The sequence below is a fragment of the Euprymna scolopes genome, chromosome 21 (assembly GCF_053919585.1).
Source record: "Euprymna scolopes isolate OS-2025 chromosome 21, ASM5391958v1, whole genome shotgun sequence".
In the NCBI taxonomy this organism is placed as follows: domain Eukaryota; kingdom Metazoa; phylum Mollusca; class Cephalopoda; order Sepiida; family Sepiolidae; genus Euprymna; species Euprymna scolopes.
Window position 1 is genome coordinate 71,662,580 of NC_136502.1, and position 12,763 is coordinate 71,675,342.

The window sequence follows — 12,763 nt, forward strand, 5'->3', positions numbered from 1 at the left end:
GGGAAACAATGCAGCTAACAATCGATGCAGTTTATTCTATGCTTTAACGATTCTGAGCATATATTTTGGGATGCTGTATCGTTTTCAAAATTCATAATCATGTCCATGAGTGTTAGACACATCAAGACCAAAAAATGTGTCATGTTTTGTTGTCGACAAAATGGTTTTTAATTACTGATTAAAACCGTGTCTGCCTTAAAGGCTCAACTCGGCTCTTATGTTTCACAATATTTTTGGTGAGGATTGATAACTTACATTATTCAGACTACTGTTCTCATCAAGAGATGCTATTCTCGCATTTTGTCTGATGTAGCAAATAGATGGAATTTCATATGGAAACATTTTATTTAATCTATGAGGATTGCTCTCATTCTGTACCAAGTCTTCAACAAAACTCTTCTTTCGACAAATACCATTTAAATGTAATGTGAACAAACATCTTGCTGTCCAACTCCCCACTTAGCCTCCTCCCCCAAATCTGACTCTTGCCATAGTAACCCCTTACATTTCAGCAACAACCTTCCTTGTTGGGGGTGAACAAAAGTAATAAAAAATATACAATAAAAACAAATAAATCAAGACAATTGTAATAAATAAAATTTTATTTAATAAAATAATAAAAACAAATTTCATTTAAGTCATGACACAGCCAGTGTCAATATTTTTAGAACAAACCTCGATTTAAAAAAAATAGTTCAATTTAAAAACAAGTTTTCAATTTTTTTGTTTGTTTGAGATATATAAAAAAAATAAAAAATAAAAAAAACAGCCCTCGTTTTTATATTTCGGATGACTTTCATCATATTGTATTTTGTAAACATTTCGACAATTGTTCTCTCTGGCCTTCTTTAGGCATCCTTTGCCATAGTAAACATCTGAGAGTTTCAAACTGAATCATTTTTAATCTTTCATGCAGTAATTAAAAAAATTATCAAATAAAAACACTTTCCAGGAAAGGAACTATTTGTGTCCCCCTCCCCTCTCCCATTTCACCAGTTGGACTTAAAACGTTAAACGTAGCACATATATGATAGGCACGGGAGTGAACTTAAGACCAGAACATGGTAGATGTGCACATGCTTGCCAGACTCCGACCACTTTGGAATTTTTTCTTAACTATTTATGGACTGCTACTGCTTGTTGATGAAGCGATGGATAAAAACTAATTTCAAATGTAAAAGAGTTTGATCTTCTAATCATGCTAATGATAAAACCAATAGTCTCTCCATTACAAAATGGTAACACTTCTTCAACCTTACGAATTTACTGGAGTAGCCTAGACTTTTTTAAAGTATAAAATAAACAAACTGACCATAGACAAGGGAGTCTCGAAGGCTTGCCTTGTATTGATTACTAAAGATGTGGTGGAGGGCACCACTTCATTTCAAAGAGGCTTCAAGTACCAAATTTTTTTAGTCTTTGGTATGACTTAATCAAGGATTGAACTCTTTTCTCCTCACCCCTTAAACATTCTAACCAATATCTGCCCATTGTATATAAGTTTTACTTTTTGGATACATGTCAGTAATCTAAGATTATTCCATTGAACACATAACCAATGCCTGTATCCACAATATATACATGCAGAGGTTGTGAGTTCAATCCTTAGTGAAAATACTTAAAAATTTAACCAATAGAATATATCTAAAATGTATGGAAGTCAAAATGAGAGAAATTTTTGTTAGCCTATTATATAAAGGGCAATTGTCTGTGTGTGCATGTTTCGTTAAAAGTAAAAACTACACAAGACACACCCAAAACCAATATCTTTTTTCAATACATCAGGCAAATGATAGGCACATTTTGTCTTTTTAATATTGATTGCTTTGGTGAAAAGAATTAGTTATAGGAGTTGGGCAACATTTAGAGCAATTTTTTTTTTAGTATAAAGTTTTTTTTTTTTATGTCATTAGATAATGTGTCAACAATTCTTTTTCCAGTTGCAAGAGGATTGTTGGTTGGTTGGTTGGTTGGTTGGTTGGTTGGTTGGTTGTTTGTTTTACAGAATATCAACCCTTTTCAGGTTATTTAATGCCGAATTCAGTTATTTTGAGGAAAATTTCTTTAATAGAATATATTTGTTTGTTTTTTTAAGTTGGTTTCTATTTAACCCATAGTTGAGACCCTAACAGATACTACCACTCCAGGTCAGAGTGGACCTGGAAGCAATGGCAATTAAAGGGTGGCTCCACACTCCCCAAAGCTCCCAAGCTTGGGCCTCACCATCGGATATAGTTTAAAGTTATATCCAGGACTAGTTGCAAGAGGAAGGATGATAGAAAGAGGAAAAACGAGGAGGAGAAGTTTTTAAAAAAAGTATTTTGTTGCCCAGGTCACTTCATAACACCAGGTAACCATGCTAGTGGATTAAATAAAGCATTCAATTCTGAAGAAAACCAAAGAGTACAATGGCCAAAACGGCAACAACCAAGATGAAGAAACATTCCAAAACATGGATAATCAATCAGAGAAAAAAAAAATTTGGTTTTGAAATTTTTAGAGATGTGGATTAATTATCTGGAGTACTATTCTTGTCACTCTTGTTATTTTTACATTTCGACTACATCTTTACAAACTTGTGAATCTTTATGTCAAACTCTGGAAACTATATGGAATTTTGAACTTAACATTTGCTTTTAATCCACAAAGATAGATTGTTCTCGATCTGTCAGCCATGACCAGGTAAAATTGTTAATTATTTTATGTTCATAATTAGTTATCACCTGTAGTAAAGATTGAACCTTTAATCTTCAGAACATTATCATTGATAACTGATTGTTAATCAACAACTTTAATCATTGTTATGGGTCCATGTGGGAGGTGACATTGACTTAGTGATTAACGACACAGACTGACAACCATGGTGTATCAAGTTCAAATCCACTTCATTCTACAGAAGCACATTCATTTAGGATGTTAGCAACCTTCATGTAGTCCTTTCATAAGTAACCAATGTTTTTTTTTTTAGAAAAGATTCTATCTAGGAAGATATTAGGGAAACCAATGTGAACAATAGAATCATCCAATTTACACACAAATTAAATAAATGACGTCACTATATGAATAATCAGTTCTAAGTGAGGTTAAAGGTTCAATCTTTATTAAAAGCAATCATAACTAAAATAATTAACATTTTTACTCAGGCATGACTGACAGAATGAGAACAATCTATCCTTGTGGGTTCAATAATGGGTTCACTTATAAAATTCAATACAGGTTTCCAAAGTTAGAAAAGACATGCCTAAAGAATGTCAGAAACAACCAAAAATGAGAACTGTATTTCGATCAATTCAAATAAGACACAAACGTTTCGTATTTGACGACAAAGAATTTTTCCACAAATTCATTTTCTTCCTAATTTGTGGCAATTGACTCTTTCCTCCCACTAAAGAGACTTTACAGAATGATAAACACAAACAATTTTTAAAAAACACATTTTTCATTTTTAACCAAATTTTTTTTAGCTTAGAATTACTGAAATTTCCATGGTAAACAAAAAAGTTAAAACAAATTTTGCAAATTCAACATTAGAAAATTAAACTATCACAAAAAAGTCTTGATTTCAAATCGCAAATGTATTATTTGTATATGTAAAATGTGCAGTATTTGAAATTTCGGCATCATTTAATTCATAACAAAGCTTTTGAATAGAATCAAATCAATAATGGAAATAGCCAAAATTTATCGTAATCTCGCAATTTATATTTTAATATATTTTTGCTGTGGTTGAACGGTTCATCCGTTAAAATCTAATTTTGAAAAAGATAATATATATATATAATGTTAATCTCTTCAGGGAAATAAATGTTAGTTATAAAGTATCTTAAATGATTTTTAAAGTTTTTAGTAGACTTTGGAACATTGAGATGACATAGCAATGTTTTTGTTTTAAATTTCAATGAAAGGAAATATTTTTTGCTATCAAATTATGCAAGTTCATGTTTTTCAATTGAAAATAAACTGCATTGCTTCCTTTCCTCTTCCTAGTTTCCTTTTACTTTATTAAATGAAAGCCAAATAAAAACGACCTGTATTAACACTTTTTTAAACTTGAACACATTAAAACTGGCCATCGGAAAAATTGCTTAAGTGTGAGTACAAAAAAAAACAAGTTAATTTTAGCATTTCTTTGCTTGACTCAAAAATGTCTTATCTTTTGCTCCAAGACACAAAAGAACATAAACTTGTTTGTTTAAAAAAAAAAGAAAGAAAAAAAAGCAATTACAGAAAAAATAAAATGGTGAAGCAAAAATAAAAATTAAAATGGTGCTTGTCCATATTCCCTCTCCCCAATAAAAAACAAGTAAAAAAAAATCTTTATCTACACACTCATGATGAAAAAAAAACATAGCATATACAAACAATTACCTCAATGAATCAAGTAGTTTTATTTTTATAAATAAAATAATTTTAAGTGATTAATGGGAATTCATGTACAAGGCTAATTTTAAACTATTTTTGAAAAACTATTTTAAAGGGAAGTTAACCAGTTATGAATTCAAAATAGCGTTGCAAGATCATCAATCATTGTTTAATTTTAATTTTATTCTTTTTAAATAAAATTACTTGACCAATTTACCTGATTTTTTTGGTGTACAGTATTTTTTTCAGTCATGGTACATACATCATAAACATCTTTATTTTTATTTTTTTGGGGGGAGGGAGGTATAGACAGGGATCATTATTACTTAAAGGAGCCTATGAAAATTCCACAAATGATTTTCTCATTGAAAATGTATTTTTTGAAATGTCCAAGTATTATAAAAAAAAAAAATGTAAGAATTTTAAGTTTCATTAATAAACTAGATGAAGCTGTTAGGTGTTGCACAGAAGACTTTTTGGTGCTTGTACAGATACAGTTCAAAATATAAAAAAATTCTTACATAAACTTAATAAAATAAAAGTGATTATCTACATAAAAAATTAGAAGAAAAAAAACTTATAGATGAAAATTTTAATAAAAATAAAAATCAGTTTCATTGTATATTGCATGGTTAATCATGTATCAAAAATGTGGTTAAGTTGACAATTTCTTAGGAGATTTACCTCCTTGTTTTACGTAACTCTTCATAACTGTGTTTGAGCCAATGGTGAATCATGTAATCTATATATATAAAAGGCAAAACGCATGCGAGAGTTTTTGTATGCCCAAGAAAGGCTTTTTTTCGGGGGGGGGGGGGGGTTACTATCGCTTAGAACCTCTTATATACTCTGTAGATAATAATATCTATGAATTGCGAACATGCGTTGCGGCTAGATTCATTTACAGCAAGTTTTACACAATTCTTGCTATTTCAGCCCCTCTTGTGTTGATTCGGCTTTTTGATATAAAAGTGAAACTGGTGAAACTAAGGCGCGGTTCTCGGCCTACGGGCCGGCAGCGTCCAGAAAGCAATAGAGGTTTGGTCAATGTTGGTTTTACACCATCATATCAGACAATTGCTTTCATTTAGACACTCCTCTAATAAACAGGGGAGCTGGTTTTCCCCAACACGTTGGGGAAACAAAACCAAACAAAGTTTGGTAAAAAAAAAAAAAACTCAAAAGAACTATCTCACAGTAAAATTAAGTGAGTGCGGATTTGACCTCATTAAACACGAACTTAAAAACTGTCTCGCAAGCATGATGTTTGACCTCAATTTGAACTCATTCACTTTTTAATCGCTAAATTTAACATCTTACATTGCTCTCGTCGCCTACCTGCCACCAACACCCTTTTTTTTCTTTTACATCTACAAAAAATTTTTTTTTCCATTTTTAAAGATCGCCATTTTTTTTGTTTTATTTTTTTTAAGTTTAACATCGTTTTTTTTATATTTAAACAGGGTTAAGTTTCCTTTTTGTTCTGCTTTACCTCCACCCCATCCAAACACACACCTACAAACACCCAGGCAACCCCGCTAGTCTATATATATATAAAAGGCAAAATATGCATGTCCACAAAAGGCTTTTTTCGGGAAGGGGGGGGGGATTACTATCGCTTAGAAGTGTTTATACAACCTCTAGATAATAATACCTATGTTGTGCTAGATTTATTTACAGCTACTTTTACAAAATTATTGCTATTTTGGCTTCTCACGTGTTGATTCGGCTTTTTCATATAAAAACAAAACTAATTCGAAGCTAAGGCATTGTTCCCAGCAATCGTGCCGAGAACGTCCAAAAAGCAATCAGCTTTTGATCAATGCGGCGGAAACTCCTTATATCAGACAATTGCTATTTGATTTGGACAATCCCCTTTTTATGGGGAGCTGACCTCATTAAATGCGCGCACCTGCCAATTCCACTTTTAATACTTAAATAAATTCAAACGGGTTTCAGTTACTCTTTCTTGTTGGCCAAGCGGGTAACGTGTAAGGTTTTTTTTCACACTTTATTTTCCCCCTTCGTCTCAAGGCTTCGGGTTCGATCCTACCTACCTACCAAAACTTTTTTTTTAAAACCCCTCCCTCCCAACACACACACACACACCTACAAACACCTTGGCAATGATTGTTTTAACGTTCAACGAAGTTTTAACATTTTTTTATATAATATTTAAACAGGGTTATTACTTTGCTTATTTTGTTTTGATTTACCCCACCAAGCCCCAACACACACCTCTAAACACCCGGGCAACGCCGGGTACCCCCGCTAGTATATGATAAAACTGATTATTCACTTTTAATTAAAATTATACTCAATAATTTTCTTGGAATTTTTTTGTGTAGATATTTTTGCCTGATATGCAAGGATGTGAAAAGAGTTTACTTAGAAATGAAATTTTCACCTGCGTCGTGGTTTATGTACAAGCACCAACTTTTTACTTTCATTTTTGTTTCACAAAGAGAAACCAGTGAAACTAAAAAAAAAAAACTTAATTTCTGGAAAATATGACACTTTTTAAAAAATTAACTTTATAAAGATAAGAAATTAAAATGCGTGCATGTCTGGATTTTTACAGTTACTTTTTTCTTTTTAATTAGGACTTTTGTCAATTATTAAATTAATTTATGAGCATTTTTTTGGTCATTAAATAAATTGACTGAAATTGCTTAAAATTAAAACTAAATTTTGAAGTTACATTTACACATCAACGCACAAACAGACGATATCTTTAACATGTTTATTATTACATTGATTGAAGAACAAATAAAATAATTTTTTAGCTTCGTTTTTACAAATATTTTTTTATAATTTTTGGTTAACTTTCTCCACTAAAATCTTTGCAATTTAACTTACAAAAAAATCAGTTTTCATCTGTGTATTGTTTGCATATACAAATCAATCCATATTTAATAAGTTCAAAAAGACTTTTGCTTTAAATTTTGTTGGTGAGAATGATTCAGTGAAAGAAGTTTAACAGTAATGCAAGTGTATATGTAAAAATCAGATCCAAAATAAGAGCAAGGGAGGCTAGCTTATTGTTGCAATAGCATTCACCCTGGTCAGGTTGAGCTGGCTTATTTTATGGCTTACACCATCATACATTGAACTATGACGAGCCATGCACAGCAATCCTAGATAAGGTAGCACAATATTAATTGCGATTCTACTGTTGAAAACTGACCACTTGTGGATGTGGGTGCTCAATCAGGTCGCTTTTGATGGTTGTCACCTACATTCTGGGCTACCAATACACCATATGAGCAGAGAGGTAAGGAGGATTACTTTATGAATTAATGGGCAACAACCTAGATGCACAAAACCAACAAAGAATTTGTCACTGTAACAAGACAGCAAAAACTTCAGGTTAAGGCTCGCTTACAGACATGGGGACAGACATGCAATAAATATTGGTGAAAAAAAAAAAAGTGGGGATTTGTATAAATAAATAGAAGTCTATTAGTTTATTTGAATTGTATATGTATAGAATTAAAAAACAAAAACTACCACGTATATTAAATTTTAATGTGGAGAAAATCCATGTCATTGATAAAGAGACACTGAATTGAAACAAAAATTAAAATTGCTTCAGTTTAGAAGGACTTTTCCTTCACTAACCAAGAACTGAGTAGATGAATATAGCATCAACAGATATTACACTTTGTTCGTAGACAAAATGTCAAGGAGAAATTTCTTTCAGTAAGTTGTTTAATATATATTTTAGGACATGATATGTATTTATAAGAGGTTGAGACTTGTGAAAACAAAATAAATTTTCAGTAATTTATGAACATAAATACTTTTATCTCTGAAAATATTTTCTGCATTTCAAATATATTGGCAACGATACCTGGCGTTGTCCAAGTATTATATAAATAATATGCTTTCATAGCTCAATATAAAAAGAACAGCCTGAGAAATACCAATTTTTCTGCTTTTTTTTTAATGAGAAAAAGATGCAATTTGGTGACATTTTTACAGGAATCAATCAATAAAATGGTCAAAATTCCATTAATTAGCAGACAACTCTTAACTATGATTTCAAACAAAAAATTTGTTGTAGTCACAACACACAAGTCAGAACTTTTTTTGGTTTTTGTATATGCTCTGACTTAAAAAAACAAAAACAAAACATTAAATTATAATAGAAAAGACTCAATCATTTAAAACCAAATAGAATTTCTGTAGGAACTTGCCAATTCTAAATATGCCATTAGTTTTGCCTGGAAATCAAACATCAACAACTGATGAAGACAGCTTTACTATATATTTTATTTAAATACTATACAAGTATAATTTCGTTGGATAATATCAAAATTTTACAAATCAACTATCAACTAGTTGGAAGACCAGCAGAAAAAGCTAACTCAGTCATTGATTTTAGACAGAAAAACAACAAAACACGAACACACACACACACGCACAAGGCATTCATAATTGTATATATATATATATATATATATATATATATATATATATATATACACACACATATTTATATATACATAATAATATATATACACATTTATATTTGCGTGTGCATGTATGTCGGTGTATCACAACTCTTCAGTATTTAGACAGGGCAAGTGTTTCAAGCAGAGATTCAAAATTTAATGGCTTTAACAGCAATCATAAGAATGTATAACAAATGTATGTATAACTCAACAATCCATAAATAACACAGTAATAAATTTACTTCAACTGATGTTAGCGGCTTTTTTCCGACTATATTCTTACATTTTTATGGAATGTCTGATTTTCATCTGGAAGTTTGTAAAAGAGTTAATATGATTTTGAATGATTTGCTTCACATAGGATCATCTTAAGACTTTAAATTTCATTTTTCCAAATGTATAAATATAAAAAGAAATTTTTATAAGGCACTTATTGGAAAGGCATACATTAAAAATTACAATTTAGTTTCAAGAATAAAAAATATTTAAATCCTCTATATATAATTTTTTTTATTTATACAAAAACTATGGCTACAGCATTATTCAACCTCATCATGCCACTGTATTCACCATTAGGCATGATCTGATAATATTAAACCTTGGATAAAATTGTGTATATACATATATATATATATATATATATATATATACACATACATACATACACACGTTTTTTTTTCACGTTGAATAATATAAAAAAATCCAAGACGACTTCAATTGAATTTTAAAAGTTTATCAAGACCTTTGAAATATATTTTGCTGCAACACTAAAATCTCATACAAGAAATTAGGAAGACTGTGGAAAGAGAAAAAGATTTGTGTCATATGTTGGCCAAATATTTTGAAGACATTTTGTTTCTCTCTTATGTCAAATTAGCTCAAAACCAATCCATATGAGACGTTAAATATGGATAAGAGAGGCACACGCTATTTTAAGTTTAATAACCAAATGAATCCCCATTTTGATTTTTCATTTCTGCCATTTTTATAAATGACCTTTTCCTTCTCAATCTCTGCGGCAAAAAAAATGAAAGATGAATTTGGGGCTCAGGAACCATTGCTAATGTGATGAAAAGATCGACAGTGTTGATATAGAGATTGGGATAGGTGAGATACAAAGATAAAAGTAATATTTTTTTATGTTGAACATATCTGCTGTTTCTTTCGATGTAAGAACACTATTACGGCAATAGCTTCCAATATTTCAGAGCACAAGAATCTGGATTTCATTTGTTACTGATTAAGCACTATAAACGAGAACCTCAAAGAGACATACTGTCCCTCAGCAGGTACAAATAGGTGATGAGGATGATGATTGTGGTTATGTACAGAAGCTCACTGTGTTTATTTTTTAAAATTATAAGTTATATTTAATAAATTACTTTAAAAAAATCTCATCAATTTTTAAGATTATATTTATAATCTTTCAGTTTCATATTTGATGGATGTATACAACACATCCTCCTTTATTAATAATCTGAGGACCTTCTGTTCAATCCAAAGATTATTTTTTGTTTTAATTTAAAATTAATTCTAGGTCCAATAAGGATGAGGAGATGGGTCATGCATTAAATTTACATACCAAATTGACACATCACTCCTGTGTTGTGTACACCCTAAAAAGAAGACAAAAAAAAAAAGAAAAAAATAGCTAAGTGGCTCCCTTTGATTAACACTGAGGTGTAGGGGAGGGCACTATTCCATTTTCAGGATTACTCCACTTGCCCTTTGTCCTCCCCTGCAGAGTGTTTAGCCAGGGGGCATCATGTACTATTTTTTTTTAAGTCTTTGGAATGACTCAACTGAAGATTGAACTCCTGTTTCTTGGTGAACACTCTTACTTATGCCAAATGGAACAGTGAAAAAAAGAAAAAAAAAAAAAAAAAAGAAACAAATAAAAATAGAATTTTAACAATTATCAATAAACTTGCGACAAACAATTCCGTGATGCCTACATTTAAATTAATGTTCCTCAACTGGACGGAGTAGTTGTAGACCGGTCAGGCACAAAGATCGGAGCTTTGGGATTTGCTTGCAAGGCTTGTCTTCTTACTTCTTCAGCTGTGTGGGTTTTAAGATGTGCCAGGAGGCTAGTATTAACCGTGTAACTTCTGCCACAAATCCGACAAGTAAACAGGCGCTCTCCGCTGTGCAGTACCAAGTGCATCTGCAGCTGCACGTTCATTGCAAAATCCTTGCCGCAGATGTCACAATGGAACGACTTCACCATCGAATGCATGATAACGTGACTTTGAAGACTGTTATTGCGTGTGAAGCCTTTCCCACAGATTTCACAGCTGTATGGCCGATCACCTGTATGCGTTCGAAGGTGACACTGCAAGTTGCCCTTCTGTGCAAATTCCCAACCACAAATCCGACAACGGAACGGTTTCTCACCAGTATGTGTTCGCATGTGTTGATGAAGGTCGCCATTGCGGGCAAATGTCTTACCGCACATCATGCAACTGAACGGACGATCCTCTGAGTGAGTCATCGAATGACTCTGCAATGTGCTGCTCTGTGCAAAGCTGCGACCACAAATCTCGCATTGAAACGGACGCTCGCCGGTGTGTGTTAGCATGTGTGTGCGGAGCGTGCTCTTCTCGGCAAAGTAGCGGGGACAGATCTCACAATGGTAGGGTTTCTCTCCAGTGTGGGTCTTCTTGTGAATCTGCAGGCTAATGCTATGCGAGAAGTCTCGCCCGCAGATGACGCAACGGAACGGGCGTTCACCAGTGTGGATGCGGAGGTGTGCAAGGAGGCTGCTGTTCTGTGAAAAGCCCTTCCCACAATTCTCGCATCGGAAGGGCTTCTCCCCTGTGTGGATGCGGATGTGACGTCGGAGGTGACTGTTCTGCGCAAACTCGCGGCCGCACACATTGCACACAAATGGACGCTCACCTGTGTGCATCCTCATATGCGTCTGCAATGTGCTGTTCTGCGAGAAGCATTTGCTGCATTCCACGCATTTGTACACTTTTGCTTTTTTGACCACCCCGTCGACATTCGGTGAAATCTTTCGGTTGTTGCTCGTGTTCGTTTTCAGTCGTTTCTTCGTGCTACTAATCTTCGTTTCAGGTTCTTCAACGTCACTTGGGAGTTTGTTCTCACTGTTTTCTTTGCTTTCCATTTTTGTTTTTTCAGTCCAAGAAAATTCACAACCAGAGTTTATTTAAGAAAAAAAAAAAATGGATAACAGGCCAGTCAAAGGATTAATGGTAATTTTCAAGTTCCATTTTCAGAAAGAGCAGGGGTAACTCCATCTGAAAGAGAAATGAACATAAAGTAACTTATGTGAATAAAAATAAAAAATACAGGTTCATCTATATTTATAAATGTCAATGTCTGCATATGCATTGCATTTTCTACAGAAAGAAAGGTTAGAGGATCTACATAAAAATCACGTGTATTCACAGGTAAAATTTTCCGGGGAAAACAATGGAAGTGGTCCCGAAATTCTAAGTGCCTTCTTAAAGGAATTTATGAGGGTAAAACCTCTTTCATGCCTCAAATATATTGTATTTTGATGATAATTTAAATCATATGTATAAAATTCTCAGAAGATAATGGAAGTGGTTTCTAATCTTCACGTGCACTCCTGTGCCAAATCTCTACTTAAGCAACTACGGGAGGGCAAAAATACCTTAAAACGTTAAATATGGACGTTAGATTTTAATGAAATTTAAATCATGCATAAGACATTAATTCAGTGTTTTTCTAATACAGTCCTGGTCAAAATCATAAGACCACTTAAGTAAGCGTTTACACATATCAAATTTTTAATCAAACAAATGGTTGAAACCATTGCCAAAAGGGAAAATTTGATGGAAAAAAATAAAATCTGCTTCATTCGAAACCTTAACCCTGATCTAATAATTATTTTTAAAAAAACAAAATGATAAGACCACTTTAATAAAATCGGATAGTTTTGAAAAAATGAATAC

The 12,763-nt window shown here is 32.5% G+C and overlaps 1 protein-coding gene across 2 annotated transcripts in view; it reads right to left on the reverse strand.

Annotated features, from left to right (window-relative positions):
• Window positions 1-584: 584 nt before the first annotated feature.
• The window catches only part of LOC145242475 (uncharacterized), a 34,527-nt gene continuing 22,348 nt past the window's right edge, over window positions 585-12,763 (reverse strand). For both annotated transcript variants that reach the window (XM_080105533.1, XM_080105532.1), the window contains exon 2: window positions 585-12,082. In XM_080105533.1, the coding sequence (XP_079961659.1) occupies window positions 10,792-11,949 (1,158 nt within the window). In that variant the 5' untranslated portion in view covers window positions 11,950-12,082 and the 3' untranslated portion in view covers window positions 585-10,791. The remainder of the gene's footprint in view (window positions 12,083-12,763) is intronic.